An 18591-nucleotide genomic window follows, 5' to 3' on the forward strand; every position below is an offset into this window, starting at 1 on the left:
CATTCAGCCAGTAACTCTTGAAAAGCTGTGCTACTTTTCTCACAATGTCTTCTCTGTAACCCACCTCCTGTTTTGGGGACATATAGCAACTCTTCTAAAAACATATGAACTGGGGCGCCTGGGTGGTTCAGAAGGCTAGGTGTAGACTTCAGCTCAGGTCATGATGTCACAGTTTGTGCGTTGGAGCCACATGTAGGGCTCAGCCCTGACAGCTCAGAGCCTGGAGCCTGCTTCAGATTCTGTGTCTCCCTCTCTCTCTCTCTGCCCCTCCCCTGCTTGTGTTCTCTCTCTCCCTTTCTCTCAAAAATAAATAAATAAACATTTGAAAAACCATGAATAAATATGCTATAAGGAGTGATAATGCAACTTTGTCATTAAAATCTTTTTTAATGTTTATTTTTGAGAGAGAGACAGAGACAGAGACAGAGAGACAGAGCAAGAGCGGGGAAGGGACAGAGAGAGAGGAGACACAGAATCCAAAGCAGGCTCCAGGCTCTGAGCAGTCAGCACAGAGCCCAACGGGGCTTGAACCCACAAACCATGAGATCATGACCTGAACCAAAGTCAGATGCTTAACCAACAGCCATCCAGGCACCCTATCAACTTGATCATTTTAGACAAAGACATGCCAACCAATTTGCTAAACAGTTTCAGCTCTTTATTTGGCTCCAAAGGTGTTTTTCTGTTTTGCAATTGTATTTATTTTTAAAGACTTTATTTTTAAGTAATCTCTACACCCAGGGTGGGGCTTGAACTTACAACCCCGAGATCAAGAGTCACATGCTCTACCGACTGAGCCAGCCAGGTGCCTCAATAAATTTATTTTTAAGTTTAATTTGACTTCAAGATAACCATGAGTTCCTAAAAGCTTGAAAACTCAGTGAAAGCCAGGGCACAGAAAGAACACATGTTCCAAAAATAACTTCCTCATCACATTCCTCCACCAAAATGAGTGGGAAAAGGCACCGATGTGCCATTTTAACCCAGGGACAGGCCCAGCAGTCACTGGGAAAGCTCATCAATAGATGACAAGTCAGCAGTGTTGGCACTTATGTTTTAGCAACGGTTAGCCATGAACACCAATGAACTCTGCAAATGGCTGCAGAGCATGAAACTCAAACGTGCACTTACGAAGCAGATAGGGCTGGGCACAGCCGTCCTGCATCTCTCTAGCCTCAGGCATTAGTATGGCTGGTAGTCACCATGAGAAGAAATGTAGACTGGTCAAATCACATACACTGGGCTATGGAGCAAGACAGTATGTGTCGTGTGGAAGGCCACAGTTCCGGAGCCTGGCTGAATCGGAACCCCTGCTTGGCTACCAGACTGGGCAAGTTACAGAAGGTTTTTGTGTGTCAGTTTTCTCATCTGTAGAACAGGAACAGTAGCAATGCCCATCTCACTGAGAGACTATGAGGATTAAATGTGTTATTTCAAGCCTCTGCACAGACCACGGTGCCAGGAACATAATAAGCGTCGAGTGAAGTCAACTACCATCATTCACGTAAAGGAAAGTGGAGTGTCAAAGCAAATACACACCAAGTCTGATTTTTAAACTCTCGATAATTAAGGCCTTCAAAATGCCATTTACACCCATCACAAATTTTCTTTCTCTTGAAAAAAACATTCAATTGAAAAAAAAAAACAAACCACAAATTCGAGGGCGCCTGGGTAGCTCAGTCGGTTAAGCTCTCCATTTCAGTTCAGGTCACGATCTCATCGTTCATGAGTTTGAGCCCTACGTCGGGCTCTGAAATGAAAGTGTGGAGCCTGCTTGGGATTCTCTTTCTCTCCCTCTCTCTCTGCTCCTCCCCTACTCATGCTCTCTATAAATTAAAAATAAATTAATTAAAATAAATAAAATTAATTAATTAAAATAAATAAATTTTTTAAAAACTCACTTAGCTTTTCTTGATTCTCCACCATAAACTTCCCATGGTTGTTACTCTGAAATAAAACAGAATGAGTGTCAGACTAGTAGATGCTGTCTGCGTGTCTCCTATCACCTTGTTACCACCAGCCTGATCATCTCAGTCCATTCTAATGTGCACAGCAGGCCAGAGGCCTGGGGAATTACCATCCTTCAGAAGCCCTTAACCAGTGGGAACGGGTGTATAAATACCCCGGGTTCCTCACCCCCTAGGTGGGATAGCTCTGAGGCATGTGCCCTATGCTGGCTCCCAGGGTTCCCCAGCAGGACTGAACTCCAGTTGCCCGTGGGGGTAGCTTGCTGACAACACAGCTTCGGTGACCTCTTACCTTCCCTGTGTCACTTCCCCACCTTCCTACTATACTGTTTTCTGGCACAAATGATCTGTGTTAGCTATCCCAAATAAACCACTTGAGCCCAAGTCTTATCTGATTCTGGGGGAAACTCCAACTAAGACAACCAGCAATACAAACACACAATTTACAAAAATGTGTTTTAAAACATATTTGTCCTGAAATAAAAAAAAATTATTGGGGCACCTGGGTGGCTCAGTCAGCTGAGCACCAGACTCTTGATTTTGGCTCAGGTCATAATCTCATGGTTCATTAGATCAAGTCCCACGTTGGCCTCTGCACTGAGTGTGGAGCCTGCTTAAGATTTTCTCTCTCTCTCTCTCTCTCTCTCTCTCTCTCTCCCTCTCTTCCCCTTTCCCCTGCATGCATGCACTCAATTTCTCTTTTTCTCAAAAAACAATATATATATTAACGCACACCAAGCAAATTTCTCAAGAAATTCCAACTTATTCGTAGAATTTGTTTTGAGCTTTAGATATTTAATGGTTTCTGAAGAACTTTTTATTTCTTTTTAAAAACCTTTGGCTCACAAATGCTATCACACAGTGAACATTTCTTTTCTTTATTTCAATCTCATTTGAGACTGAGAGAACAGCTTTGACCTTGTTTAGAGTCACTTGAACTCTGTGGGCTCCAAGCTAACTTTTTCTCTCACACCCCAAGCTCCATTTACTGCCAACAAAACATGACTTTCTGGTTCAAATAAAAATACCTTTGAAAAGCCTTATAAAAAGGTTCATAAGATGTGTTGGTGTTTCAAATGGATCTGAGGTGTATAAATGAATCAGGAACACAGATTAAGTTTCCTTTGAAATATAGTTTCCAAAAGAAAGGAGTCCTTGGGAGAAAATATTTATGAGGATTTACTGCTTTGTTTTGTTTGTTTGCTTGTTGTTTTACTTAAAACAGTTAAAGGAGTGCCGAAAATTTCTCTTCAGTAAAATTACCCTTGAATTATCTTTAAATTTCTTTTTTTAATGTTTATTTTTGAAAGAGAGACACAGTGTGAGCAGGGGATGGGCAGAGAGACAGAGAGAGGGAGACACAGAATCTGAAGCAGGCTCCAGGCTCTGAGCCGTCAGCACAGAGCCCAATGCAGGGCTCGAACCCATGGACCGTGAGATCATGACCTGAGCTGAAGTCAGACTCTCAACTGACTGAACCACTCAGGCGCCCCTGCTTTGAATTATCTTTAAATTGCTGTTTAGAGACAACCATTTCTCTGGAGAATAAATATTTAAAGTTCTTGCTACTTAGAGAACCAAATTCTTGAGTTTCTGTCAATCCAAAAAAATTGTTTTAATGTTCTTAAATCAAATGTCTTTAAGGATTATGCATTTAACACGAACAGATTTCAGCATATGTTTACATTTATGCCAAATTTATAAGGTCATTGGTATTACAGTTCATAAAAAAATCATTTGAAAGAAAGATTGAACTTTCTTTACTTTTAAAATTCATTTGCTTGCTTTCCATTGAAGTTAATGATTTTGGTAAATCATTATCATATTCAAGTGTCTCTATATTTTAAACACTTCATATTAATTAAATATGCACCAGAGAGATTTTTTAAAAATTTGTTTTTAATGTTTATTTATTTTTGAGAGAGAGACAGAGTGTGAGCAGGGGAGGGGCAGAGAGAGATGGAGACAGAGAATCTGAAGCAGGCTCCAGGCTCTGAGCTGTCAGCACAGAGCCCATTGTGGGGCTCGAACCCACGAACCGTGAGATCATGATATGAGCCGAAGTTGGACTTTTAACCGAGCCACCCAGGCACCCCACAGAGAGATTTTGTTAAAAATTCCTTTGCCTATGCACAACTAGGCTAATAAAAAAATTCTGTAGAGATTTAAAGAACTCGCTTTCATAACCTATGAGATACAGTAAACACATTTAGAACTGAGAAAAAATTCATTATAAATGATACTACATATGCCTGGTCGTCAAGTATTTTAAATTAATTTGCTTTGATAAAAATGTACAGCAGTAGGTTTCTGGGTAAAGTATTTATTAAGTGCATTGTCTTTTGGTTATTTGTAATATTTTGCCTCATAATTTGAATAGCCTCTTGTTTAAGAAGAAAAACACGTACAGTAATTTTTTTTCAGTACTCATCTTTTTTCTTTAAATAACATACTGTTATTCCTTCCCACAAACAAATCCTAGTCTTTAAATAGTTGTCCTTTCTCCTTTCTAGTTATATCTCAGTGGCAATCTCTCTATTCTCTTTCCCCTGCACGGGCGCGCGCGCGCACACACACACACACACACACACGTGCACATGCTCCAGTATTTCTGTCTTTGCATCTATTTCTGTGTCTCTTTCTGGCTTCCTTTCTGATTCTTTCCCTCTACCCTACTCCCTGCCTTCCCCTATGTCTCCCTCTCTATGAAATCTACTCTTCAGAATTAAAACACAAATAAAATAATTCATTAATTTGCCAAGATTGTTTATGAAACAGAGCAAGCAAGAAAGAAAATCAGTCACCTTTGTATCAAGAGAACAGCGATTGCTGCCATAGGAGAACGTGCAGGAGCTCTTGTTTACGTGATAATTTAAAATGTTGAATGTGAGTTTAAGTTCTGCATTATGCCTCTCAGAGGGGTGTTTACCTATTAAAGATAAACTTGTTTATCTGAGGTGAAATGCAAGATTAAAAAATTCAGATGTCTATGAAATACAAACACAATTTCATTTATTTATGATCACGAACATGCTGTAATCAAAGCAGAACTCATTATTCAGTGATCATTCGATTCATTGTGACATGTGTTTCCTCCAGCAAGAGAGGGAAAGGAGGTGAAACTTGCAGCAGAGAATGACAGAACATTTAGGAAACACAGTTTTATTTGTTCTTCTGTTGGGAGAGCTAATTACTCATCGATTTGAGACCTAATGTCTTGATGAACATATATTGATTGAGCCTGATTATTTCCTGCAATGTCAGAAACATTCACACATATTTGTGTTACTACCAAAGCTATGTAATTTATTGGTGGGCACTAATGGCTTTAATGAAGTCAGAAAGCTTCAAGTGCAGAAGTAATGAAAGGAAGATTGCAATCAGTGAATTGTCTAATTCTTCATTCCGGCTACAAATATTAGCCTATTTTGACTCATTAGCTGTGTTCCTGTTTATATCATGATTCATTTACATAAAAAGGTCTGTTTAAATTACACCAGTATCTGGTGCCCTGTTCAAATTCAGAAAACCAAGGGAAAGTGGGGTCCGAGCCCCTGAGACAGATTTAAATGTGTAGTTGGACTGGCGAGAAATACAACAAGCTAACTCGTGAAATCGGCAACAAATGGCGGCCTCAGCCTTAGCCGTGTTGGCCCAGTTGAATGTGCCACATTCTTCCAGTCTCATGGCCTTTGAACTGGCCATTTCCTCTGCCTGGGATGCTCCTTCACAGGTACATGCACAGTTCTCTGCTCAAATGTCTTGACAGACATTTGATATGACATTTGATATCAGACATCATGCCTTCCTGACACCCAATATCAAATATATAAAGTAGCATGCCCATCTTTTATTGTTGTTCTGAGCTTCATATCTTCACTGACCTGGTCCATATTTATATTTTCAAAGATTATATGTCTTATCCACTAGCATTTACTTAGTTCTTTTTTGTTTACTGCTTTCCTAGAAGAGTGTCTGGTGGGCATTAAATATTTGTTGATTTGACTAGAAGGTAATTGTGAAGTATTAACATCATTTATTTTGGCTAATATCTCAATATCATGCAGGTCACTATGAGAAATGAAAGATATGATTCTTTTTTTAAAGATGCTTATAATCTATTTGTTGGTAAAAGCCTGTCACACATTATATTAGTTATCCGTTGCTGTGTAACAAATTACTCCAGAACATTAGTAACTTCAAACAATGAACATTTATTATCACACACAGTTTCTGTGCATCAGGAATTGAGGAGTGCTTAGCTGGGCGTTTCTGGCTCAGAGTGTCTCATGGGGTTGCAGTCAAGATACTGGCCTGGGCTGTAGTCATCTGAAGGCCTGACTGGTGCCAGAGCATTACTTCCAGAAGAGCTTAGTCAGGTGGCTGTCAAGTTAGTGCTGATGTTGGCAGAAGGCTTCAGTTCCACCACGTGGACCTCTTTTAAGGCTGCTTGAGTGTCCTCATGACGTGCAGTTGACTACTTCTGGATGAGTGATCCAAAAAGAGAATAAAGTGGAAGCCACAATGTCTTTTATGACCCAGGCTTAGAGGTCAGAGTCTGTCATGTTTGAGAAATTTTGATGGTTACACAGGCGAACCCTGTTCAGTGTGGAAGGAGCCAAACAAGAGTGTGAACACCAGGTGAGAATCGTCTTAGAGACTGGCTACCACACATGAAATAAATAATGGCATATACATGCCCATGTGTAATTAAGTGCTACATGGTAAAAACATTCAAGGTTCAATTAATTTTGAGAATCTAGACTTATATAATTAGAAAGGCTAAGTTGGATGGCAAATTTAACCCTCATTTGGGCAAGGGTGTTTAAACATTTATAAACAATATTTATTAAGGCCCTGTTTTCTGTGCTAGGACCACAGATTATGAATAAAGCCCAGACCCTGGGAAGGGAGTACTCATAGTCCATTGTGTGGAAGGTCATAATTTTGGAGCAATAATCATTTTGAATGAATTTAAATACATTTTGCAGGGCAAGAATTATCATCCAAAACCAGTTTTTCTCTGGGCACTAAAAATAAAAATTACAGATACACAAAATAAGCACATATGTGGATGGAAAATAAAAGTCTTCATGTTCTCATTATAAGCAATTTCAATTTAATACAAGAAAGGTGGATTTTAGGAATCATCACCTAAGTAATCTAACATCAAAAACTCACCAATCGTGATTATAATACACCAGCAGAAGCCATGTGACTACCTTAATAGAAGTATTCAGTGAAAACTTGTCTATTCTCTCAAGCACCTCGATTTCCCTACTCCTCCCAAATTGGAATGCAACTTCCTAGATTTTTAATTTTATCAGCCGACCAAAACGTTTTCCAGACCAATGACTCTGCCCTAGTATTTGTCACAATGATTGACCAAAAGGACATCCAATGTCTAAATCAAGTGACCATTGTTTCTTTTCACATTTGCCCATTACCTGGTTTATTATTCTTATCTCAGTCACCTTTCAGCCTGAGTCTATGGCCTATGTTAATGCTAGTCTTCAGCCTTCTCTAAGGAATTAGAAAAAAACAAAAACAAAAAAAAAACCTACCATCTCATAGTCATTTAGTCGATGTTCTTTAAGACAGAGATTAACCCAACGCACTGTTTTAAGTAACATAAAATTCAAGTAGAAACCAAACCCCAGTCTAGCAGAGAAATAGACACACACCTCTGGTGGAAGATAATAGATGATAGCCACAAAAAGCCTTGCAACTGTGTAGACACTCTGACTTATTAATTCCTCTTCTAGAAAAGAGTTGAAAGAAAAGGTACACAAAGATAAAATGATAAGGATGTTCATGACAGAGTGGTTTATAATTGTATAATTAAAAATCTGGAGGGGCACCTGGATTGCTCAGTCAGTTAAGCGTCCGACTTTGGCTCAAGTCATGATCTTGAGGTTTGTGACTTTGAGCCCCATGTCGGGCTCTGTGCTGACTCTCAGAGCCTGGAGCCTGCTTCGGATTCTGCATCTCCCCCTCTCCCTGCACCTCCCCCACTCATGCTCATTCTCTCTCTCTCTCTCTCTCTCTCTCAAAATAATAAACATTAAAAAATTTTTTTAATTAGAAAAAAAGAAAAGAAAATGTGAAAACAAATTAAACATCCATCAAGAGAGTATTTTGTTGTATGGATAAAAATACAATGCAATCCTTAAAAATCATGTTGTAGAACAATATCTCATGGCATGGGACTACATTCACAATATATGGTTAAGAGAAAAAGGCTATGGGGCGCCTGGGTGGCGCAGTCGGTTAAGCGTCCGACTTCAGCCAGGTCACGATCTCGCGGTCCGTGAGTTCGAGCCCCGCGTCGGGCTCTGGGCTGATGGCTCGGAGCCTGGAGCCTGTTTCAGATTCTGTGTCTCCCTCTCTCTCTGCCCCTCCCCTGTTCATGCTCTGTCTCTCTCTGTCCCCAAAATAAATAAACGTTGAAAAAAAAAGTAATTATTATAAAAAAGAGAAAAAGGCTATGGAAATAACTATGTGGTTGTTGCTCCTTATGTGCATTTAAGAGTACATATTTATTTGGAAATAAGATTGTAAGAAATTTTTAAATGTCACCAGTGATTTATCTGTAGTTGGTGGAATTGCAGGTGATTTGGATTTTCTTATTGGAATTTTCTCTTACTCTTGTTCCTCTGCTATCTCCAGGACAACATGCCTGGGCTAGCGTGTTGCAAGATGACAGGTGGTGCATAAAGCAGAGCTGAGTTGCCCCATTTCCCCATCTAAGACTGTTAGCTGGTCCTTGATAGGTAAGTGAGCCCACCTAGTATGAGCCACAGAAGAACCACACCTGAGTAGACCCACAGCTGCTCACAGACAGACAAGTGAGATCACCTGAAAGTAGCCAAATTGGCTGAACTTTTCAGGCTCCCAAGCTAAGAGACGTGCTTTGTTGTTTGCCATTGGCATTTTGTGGTCACCTACTACCCTGCATCACTGTCGCGATAGATAACGGATAGAGCTAGAGCTTGTCAGGGTTTGGGGAACTGGAATCAAAAAGCAACAACCACCTGAGATTCAGTCCAAAGGTGCTTGAGTATAGAGCTTGTTAGAAAACATTTTTGAACAGGCTAGACCGGCAGAAAGTTCAACATCAATCTAAAAATAGAACTGCTGTTCTCACATGTGCCAGGCACTATGCTATGGTCTGGGTGGGTCACAAGTGGAAGGACATGTAGGCCCTACCTCCTGGAGCTCACAACCGCAATAGCGGGAATTTCCGGACCCAGATGCTGCTCTCAGAGAGTTAGCAGCAATTGTATTAGTACACTACAGCACCAAAGAGCTTCAATTTGCTGAAGTTGGTTAAAAATGCATTAGCTCTTCTCCAACATGATTCTGAAAGCACAGTAAAATCAAAAAGTCTGTTCAGCTGCCCGATGAACTTGAAGTAATGAGGTCTATAAGCTGACTTGAACAGAAGAAAATGATATTAAGCTTTCATGGAGGACAAATGAAAGTATCTACCTGTAACCTTGCTGACAGCCAGAGACCCTTTGCCATTTAAAACTCTGCTGCTGTGGTGCATTATTCCCAGGCAGCTGAGAGTTTAATAAGACTTCGCAGAGACACCTAACCTTCCGGTCCCCGGCTGCCTGCTGGCAACCCTAAGGCACTCACTGTGGAAGCTGACAATCCGAGCTAACATCAGGGCACGGATTTCCTCAGACACAGGGGCACAGGTTGGCATAGCAATGTCTGCCTGCTGCCCCTCCGTGCATGCAAATCGCACAATGGTCTGGTTCCAAGCTGGTCATGGTGCCCAGCACCCTTGGGTGTTTGATCTTGGAGATTGTGGTGGTCACCGCTCTTCATCATTGCACTAACCTGGCTCCCCTGCTGAATGAAGAGCTGCCATTTAGTGTGATATACAAGGCTTTCCTTGAGCAAAGCCCAACCTGCCTGGTCTAGCCTTAACTCCCAATATTCTTCGTATCACACCCTCCACCCCCTGCACTCTGGTTACTCGGCTTAGGTATTTGCTGTTCCTGCTTTTCCCACCTTTGTGCTTTGTTCAGACTGTGACTTTCATCGTATCCAGCCAGCCCACTCTTCCACCTTCCAATTCTGGCTTTGCTTCACAGGTCTCTCCCCAACTAGACTGTAAAAATAGTAGTGATACTTACATAACATGCAATGTGCCAGGAACTTTGCTAGGCACCTTGCCCATCTTAACTCATTTTATTCTGTTCAACAACTCTAGGAGATGAGTGTTATTACTATTATTATCATCACCATCATCCCAATTCTCAGATGAAGAAAGTGAGGCTAAAGCAAACTGCTCAAAGTCAGAATCAGCTCCACAGGTTTGGAGATCATGTGTGTCTTGTTCACTGTTGTATTACTAGCGCTTCGCATGAAACCTGGCCCATAGTATTGAGTGAAGGAATGAATAAAATGCCACCATGAAGCTGTGTCTGCAGTCAGAATTAATCTTCCTCTCCTCTCCTTTCACAGGTCTACTCCAGTACTTAAGACGTAAGTACCTAACACATAACCTCGTAAGATTGGACCCCCATTTCCAAATAATCTGCACTTTCACACTTCTCTGTACATCCACACCCTAACCCTCCTTTGCTTGGAAGAAGTCAGGCTTTCATAGATCAGGTAGTTTCCAGCTCTGGTGTTGCCTGAGAGCAGCTGCTGCTGAGAGATGAAATTAGGAGTCCATGGGGGAGGTGGAAGAAAGACCGTTGGCGGTAGTTGGAGGCTGTGTGGCCAGTCCTCTACCCTGAAGAAGCACAAGGCTGCTCCCCTCTGCAGTGAAAGGGCTCCAAGAGCTTGCTGGCGCATTTAGAACTCCTATCCAGGAGGAGTGTCCCTTGCCAACCTCCCCTTCTGGCCTCCCACACTTTGGCTTCATCACCGTAGCAGGGGAAGTTATGGAGGTCACGGAGGAACAGGGGGCGATGGATTGCAGCCAGGAGACTCAACAGGAAGTGGAGAGCATAAATGATGGTGATCCCATAGAGGACCTGGGGTCTGATCCAATTGTATTGGTAAAAGCACTGAGTCCCCTTAGGTCAAGACCTTATGGGGTTTAAAGATCAGGTGTCATTGTCATTGGCCCTCTCCGCAATTCAAGAGGAACCAAAGGAGGGCTTGAGTGGGGAGCCCTAGTTCTGGCTTAACTCCCTCCATGCATAGCTGTTGGCAGCTGAGGGCTAAAGCTGTCTGTAGACGTCAGACTCCGTAGGGTGGTTTCTCACTTCTGGCAGGGGGCACCTGAGACTGAAGGAATCGTATTAAAGGATTTTGTAATTATTGACTCTCAGCTACCGAGAAAGAGAACTCCCTTCTGCTTTTAGACATTCCATCTTCAAATGCATTTGCTGCTTTGTGGAGCACCTATATTTATTTACATTCTTCCATCACTGGATTGTAAGCTCCAGAAGAGAGGAGCATGACCATATTCATATTTCTCTTCTGCCTGCTCCTTTCCCTCTGCAAACTGCAAGAGGCTTGTTGTACAAAATTTTAAATCTCTGTAATTTAATTGTATGTCATAATAAGCAAGTGTCATTGCCAAAATAGACTAACTCTGGCCATATATTTTGGTGAGCTTTCTGGCTTTCAAAAGGTCTTTGGAGCCAGGGCCTAAATTCCAACTTGGAGGAGGGCATGCTGAAATACAACCCGTGCTCCCTGTGAAAGGCATCCATACGTTTATAGGAAAGCATCTAAAATGCCACAGAATCTGCCACTACTCATCAATACTGAGACTCCCCCCACCCCTTTTCTTTTTTAACAGAATGAAGAAAACAAGGTGATTTAAAGCCAGAGCTAAAATTCAACAGTGAGGGGCGCCTGGGTGGCTCAGTCGATTAAGGGTCCGACTTCAGCTCAGGTCATGATCTTGAGGTTCGTGAGTTCAAGCCCTGTGTCGGGCTCTGTGCTGACAGCTCAGAGCCTGGAGCCTGCTTCGGATTCTGTGTCTCCCTCACTCTCTGCCCCTCCCCTGCTCATGCTCTGTCTCTCTCTCCTTCAAAAATAAACATTAAAAAAAGTTAAATTTAACAGTGAGATAGATGTCCCTTAAAAGACAGACATTGCTGTTAACATGCCCATCAGAGAGAGGGTCACATGCCACCAGTGATGGTTTCCAAAACTTAATTTTAAAAAAGAGAAAAAAAAATTCTGGTATTGATGATGGTAGATGGAGAGATACAAGAGTAAGACAAGTGATCATTTCAAATGCATAATTACATTTTATCTCAGTAATAATTAATTGCAGTGTACTTAAGCACATACTCAGTTTCCTTCAGAAAGACTAAATAGAAGATAAAGTTGATTTACAGAGCATTTTCACATAAGATCTCGTTTATTCCTCACAACAACGCTTTCGTTTAGATAGTTCCATCCTCATTTTACATAGGAGGAAACTAGATGATCACTCCACCACCCACCTAGTAACCACATCATTAAACAATACAGACAGTTATAGAGGGAATGGGATCTGAACAAACAGAAATGTACTCAAATTCTGGCCTTTCCATTTATTGGTCATGTGACTTAGGCAAGTTGGTAAAATCTGAACCCAAAACTAGATTTAGCAACTTAAAATCCTTTGATACAATACCAAAAGGGTAAGGAAGACTTGGAAGACTCGAGGAACAGAAAGGGGATGGAAATATACGCACACTTTTTTTTTCTTTTTTGGCCAAATGAGACATTTCACCATTATGGGCCTATCTACCTTTTGTAATTATTATAGAGTCTAAAAATACTTAAAAAAAGAAGTGACCCACTCTTATGAACCCTTAGTGATATTTTGGTGGTGCTGATATCCTATTAACTTATAATATCTCTATATATGCTGCCTCCGTGATAAAGCAACCTGAGGCTGGGCAGGGAATGGGCTAAGCCCCATCAGTTGAAGAGCCCATCTGGGCCTGATCCAAAAAAAAAAAAGCTGGAAGGGTCACTGGGCAGGCGTTGGGCTAGCACGCTGGGTCCAACCCAGGAGACAGGGCTATTTTGATAGAAGCTCCACCCTAAGGAGAAAACAACCCATGGGTCAGATACAGCTGGAAAGCTGCCACAGCTGGAAAGAGGTACAAGAGGTAAAGAAGAAACACCAAAAGCCGCTTAAGGCCTTGACTATGAATTGGCCCCATCACTCCAGCTCTATTTCATTGATCAAAGCAGGAGGCCAAGTGCAAAGTCACAAGGCCCGGTAGTACTATACTCTGTCTGTGATACAGCCATGATAATTATACAATGCAGGGAGATACAAAGAACTTGGATCAGGAACTCAATCAATGACTGTCCACCTGCTTGGCTACATTATTCACATCTCTCCAATATGAAAACAGCCCATCCCCATCAAAGGACACCACAAGTCTCACCCAATCATGTATCAGGCTCAACATTTAGGACTTCATGATTTACATCTGGTCCAGATATGAATTGGACCTATAAACTGAGAAGACAAATCACAGGCCCCACCCCCTTTCCACACCCACACAATATGCATTGGTATAACACAGACAGGAAAATCACAGTAAACACCTCATTCAAAATGAAGAAACTTGTTCCTTAGTGATTCTGAAATCCTTCTAGGCAAATTAGCCAAGTTTCCCTGCCAAAGGAGGAGGATATGTTTCTTCACCAGACCTTGGTCCTGCTCCCAGGGGAAGGGAAGGTGAGCTGGGGGTGGGGTGGAATCTGGTAGTGTAGGAGGAAGATCTTTGGTCCATTGTTCTCTACAGCTCCTAGCTCTGTCCTCTGAGACTTCCTTTTCCATCATCTTCCTCATTTGCTTCTGAAGAGGACACTGAAACTTCTACTTTTTTTGGGTGGCTAAGTTTTCCTAGCCTATTTCCTACATAGAAAACTGGGGGCTCAGGGGTCTTTTTTCCCCTCTCAAACAGTTTCAGTCTCATTTAGTTCAGGCTATTAGTACTTAAGGTGGTGTCAGTTTTTCTACAACTTAGTGGGTTTTCTATGTATTTGATTCTAGTCTATTCTATGTGTCAAAACCACAGTTATTTTCAAGACTGGCTTTTCTCTCCAGATTTAATTACCAGCACTTTGGGCATGTCAGGTGGCTGCACTACTATACCTTTAAGCTTTGCAGGAGGTTTAAAAGTCATTTTGTAATAGTTTGTAATGTTATTAGCCACACCCCTGATTGGGTCCTTACCCTGAGGCCATGTTTTCCTGCAAGCCCCCTAGATTTGGTCTTTGTCTCTCTTTCTGTGATTCAACAACCAACCCCTGGACTTGATCACTGTCCCCAGGCTACATTTTAATTTGAGAATCTTTTTCTGGTTGGAGAGGCTGAAGATTAAAAAGTTTTATTTTTTAACCCAGCAACTTCTGGGCTGCTTGCAAACTGCGTTTTATTTTGTTTGGTTCTGAGCATATCTCCTTTCTCATAGTTTTTTCCTATATGCATTTAAAAGAAAACAACTCATTCTTTCAGAATTTTTCTTGGAAACAAGTTTCTCCTCTCTTCCCTACCCTTTCATTTGCTGCTCACTACTCTGCATGCCTATACCATGCAACCACTCAGTGGGTGGGAAAATCCTAATATTTAGATTTGCGTACATAGAATATCCCACTTGGACCTTAACGTCAAATTTGTCTTTACTAAACAACTCTTTCAGAATTCTACTAAGTGACAGCAAGAGTTGGCTCAGCCCTAAAAAAGAACTTAGAATTTTTTTAATTGCACTATGTTTAGACCTCTTCTTGGAACCATACAGAGGAAGAAATAATAGAGCAGGATTTGGATATTTCTATTTTGGATTTTCAAAATCTTACCTTTGTCCCTTGGAATGTCCACAGATGCAAATTCTACTGGTCTGGAAGTATCTGGAACAGAACTATACCAATTCTTAACCCCAATAAGTGGTGGAGTTATGGAATGCCAGCTATTTGGTAGAGGCATTAGGTTATAGAATGGTTTCGTTCCATGAAAAGCAATACACAGTTCACTTCAGTTTTCATGAATAAAAGTTTCCTCCAAAAAGAGCTAACTGCCAATTTTTTCCACAAAGCCTCTAGATAGTTTATGATAGTGCTTAGGTCTATTAGTGGACATATTAACTATCTGTGACTCATCACCTCCACTGCAGAGCCAGGAAATTCAAGGCTGTAGACACTACAGACTTTTGCAAGTGCAAGGGTGCACTCTTCTCTTTATCCCACTGGTGGCAACAAGTCAAAATACGTAGCCTGTCTCCACTAAAGATAGAGCTAAGCTTCTTACCACTGGAAATACCTGCATAAATTCAGCTTCTGCATGATGCAAATGGACCAGGACTTCCTAGAATATAGGGCAACAGAGTTGGCTTTGGTGTTTAACTTTCCACAGTCTGTAGATCTAAGTGGGGACTCAGCTTCTGGTGGACCCAGCCCTTCCATAGGTTCATGGAGGCTACGACTAGCTGCTCAATTCATTGCAAAGAGGATTAGTCAGCCACTCCTCAAACTAGACAAAGAGGAGGTCTTATTCCAACCCAAAGGCTCAGGCAGAAGGTCCTAACATATTGCTTTATAGCTCCCATATCAAACTTGGTATAACTAGTGTGCTTAGAATTTAATCTCCCTTGATGAGCAGATACAATTTCCTTATAATGTCCTCCTCTGGGCCTAGCAGGAGGCCCTAGCTATAGAGGCAGGGTACTGTCCACCTCCAGGCCTGCCCTGGGAGTCAGCATAGTCAGAGAAGTCTTTGGCCCCAGTCCCCCAGAAGCAGGTGTATCACCTCAGGTTCTGCTGAAAGAAGCACTTAGGCTTTAGGCTTTAGGCCTAGGATAACCAGGCAGAGGCAGTCAGAAGAGAAATGCTTTTGAGACAACAATCATGGTCATGACTTGCATAGTTTTCTGTGTGTTAAGAATGCTCTATGCATTTTATGTCTATTCATACATTTCCTTTCACAGCAACTTCTACTCTATAGATGGAAAAAAGCCCTGGCTCAGAGAAGTCAAGTAACTTGCCTCAGGTCTCCCAATGAGTCGTCGGCAGCACCAGGACCTGAAGGCAGGCATCGTGTTTCCACAGTCCCACTGCTATGCCCTGGTGTATGTTGAGCGGCCTGCCCTGAACATGGGGTCTTTACCAGCAGGTAGGGTTTGCCAGCCAGGCAGGATTCTCAGCCTTGAGGACAGAGATGTTAGTTGACTGCTCCTTCATCCGTTTTCCTGAGCACATTCTATCTGGAAATTTGAAAGGCTATATTCTCACATGGACAGAGGCTCCCCTCTGTCCTCTTCTTGGAAAAGGCCTTTTCCCTAAGAGCCTCTTCTTGGAAGAAGATTGAAGTTTCCTCTGCAGACAGAGCCAACCCAAATGTTTGTCCTCAGGACCAATTTGAACTGCCCAAGTGCACAAAGACTTCAGTGGAAATTCCGGACTTCTGCAGCTTAGAACATGGCAGAGATGAATTCAGTCTGGAAATTTCAGTGTCTTACCCGTGGACTCTAACTTGGAAGAGCACTGGCTATTCCACCAACAGGAATTAGCTGCAAGTGATCTAATTAGTCTACCACCTGGGGGCTTAGATCAAACACTCGAATTGTGGGTAAAGTCTTTCAAATACAATTGTAGTCATTTTATTGTTGATTCTAAGAAGTAACAGGAAAATGGGATCGATTACTTCTTGAGACATTTTGTAGGCTGTGAATATAAAATCATAGCGGTGAGAGAAAGAGGCAAAGTTTTTCTGAAAGGCTATGGAGTAAATTCTGTTAGAAGAAAAAGAGGAAGCCTTAGTTTCCACTGTTTGATACCATTTAGAAGTAAATATGATGCAGTGAGAGAGTAGTCATAGTCACTCTGGCTCATGGCGTGGTTCTGAAAGGCAGGCTCTGTCAAAGCATGAAGAGTTTCGAACCTTTGCTGAACTCACACAGTTTAGCCCCAAACTTGGTATCTGCCCCACGCTTCTAATCTGCACCTATTCTGACTTCGGTGAACAGCACTGTGAATACAAGAACCCTGAAGTCGACCCCACCGCCCCCCTACTGTCGCATGCCTATTTCCATTCTCAAAATCCTAATAATCCATTCATTGATGTTAATGCAGCTGGAAACCATTCTGCTCTCTCCATATAGCACCACCATATTCAGGTGCGCATAATCCTGCAACTGGATTTCCCAAGCAGCCTCCTAACAAGGAGCCCCGTCTCCAGTGCTCTCTTGCTCACTCCATTCTCTGTGTTGCTGCTGGTGTGATCTTTCTGAAACGTAAAAGGGACTCCACGGTCTAAAACTCTTCACTTGGCCCCTACAGGTACACGTTCCTTAGCCTGTGTACACAGTGCTACTCATCTGCTGTGGCTACCTTCACACCAGCATGTGGTTACTCCAGCTAATTCAACTAGCAATAGGTCCAAGATGCTGAATTGCTTTCTCTTCTCTCTTCAAGCTTTGTTTTCTGTTTCGATGTGCTTGGAATGCCCTTTCCCTGATCCCATACTCCCAAGAGAGACATGGAGAGAGAGCGAGAGTGGGTACTGGAGATGGATGTGCGTTAGAACACTTATGTGGAAGGACACCCCCTGAAACTGCTCATGGGAATCCCTATGGAATGGGGTTTCAGGGAGGCGTTAAGGAGTGGTATTGTAGGATGTACTTTTTGCTGTCCTATAATGCTGAGAATTTTTTTATTATGAGTATGCTTAACTTAATCTTATGTTTTTCACCATGTTTCCCATCCTCACCTTCAGAGATACTGATTTAATAGGGAAGCATCCAGGATTCTGATCTTCCACAGCCTCCCACCTCCACTTAATCAGGTTTTGGAATCATGGTTGAAATGATTATTTCCAGTATAAGGCAACTGACACCTTTGAGAAGAACCCCAACTCTAATATACAATAATTTTTTTATTATTTCCTTTTATTTTATAGTAGCTTAATTCCACTACCAATACACATACTCAATCTCTACTATGCTTGAATTATATGGAAGAATTATAATAGCCTTGACAGCCATCTAAATAGCCACATTTGAATAAAGGGCCTAAATAATCATTGTAAAGCACGTGTTTGCACAGTAAGTTTCATAAACCATTTTAAAATTAAGGCAAACAAGAAAAAAAATCTATAAATACAAATATCAGGGTTTCTTAAATGGTAAATTGTTTTTTAAAATGTTAAATCTTAACACTAACTTGAATACCATTTGATTGGCTCTCAAAACAATGGATATTCAAAAGCGTAAAACAGGAAGTTGTTACAAATAGCAGCTTTGGTATAACATATACCTATCTCCCTACATGTTTTCAAGTTTTTGACTTTGGAAAAATATAAACACGTAACTTTTTATAATTAACTTTTGAAAATATCAATAATACCTTAAAATTCAGACATTAGAGCATCTATTTCTTTAAACTTGTTAGTTATATTTTCAATACATTCTCCAGCTTTTAATTTCATCCCATCAATTACAAGACAGTCTTCTTCATAGTGGTTTTCAAATGGACCGCCTGCAGGAACTTCAGGGCTGCATTCAGATAACTGTAAAAATAACCATACAATTCATCAGAACGATATCAAATTTACTGGAACACCGGCTTAATTATTTGAACCAAATGTAAAGTAGTCAGTAACTCCACAAGCCACAGCAGTTACCCAAAGTGTTCTGTT

General features: G+C 41.4%; 1 protein-coding gene across 1 annotated transcript in view; it reads right to left on the minus strand.

The window, feature by feature from the left end:
• Positions 1 to 6212: 6212 nt before the first annotated feature.
• Positions 6213 to 18591, minus strand: part of ZCWPW2 (zinc finger CW-type and PWWP domain containing 2) — a 96173-nt gene continuing 83794 nt past the window's right edge. The window contains 3 exon segments of the mRNA XM_047876548.1: positions 6213 to 6566; positions 7652 to 7728; positions 18300 to 18462. Of these exon segments, the coding sequence (XP_047732504.1) occupies positions 18301 to 18462 (162 nt within the window). The 3' untranslated portion in view covers positions 6213 to 6566; positions 7652 to 7728; position 18300.

The sequence above is a fragment of the Prionailurus viverrinus genome, chromosome C2 (genome assembly GCF_022837055.1).
Source record: "Prionailurus viverrinus isolate Anna chromosome C2, UM_Priviv_1.0, whole genome shotgun sequence".
In the NCBI taxonomy this organism is placed as follows: Eukaryota; Metazoa; Chordata; class Mammalia; order Carnivora; family Felidae; genus Prionailurus; species Prionailurus viverrinus.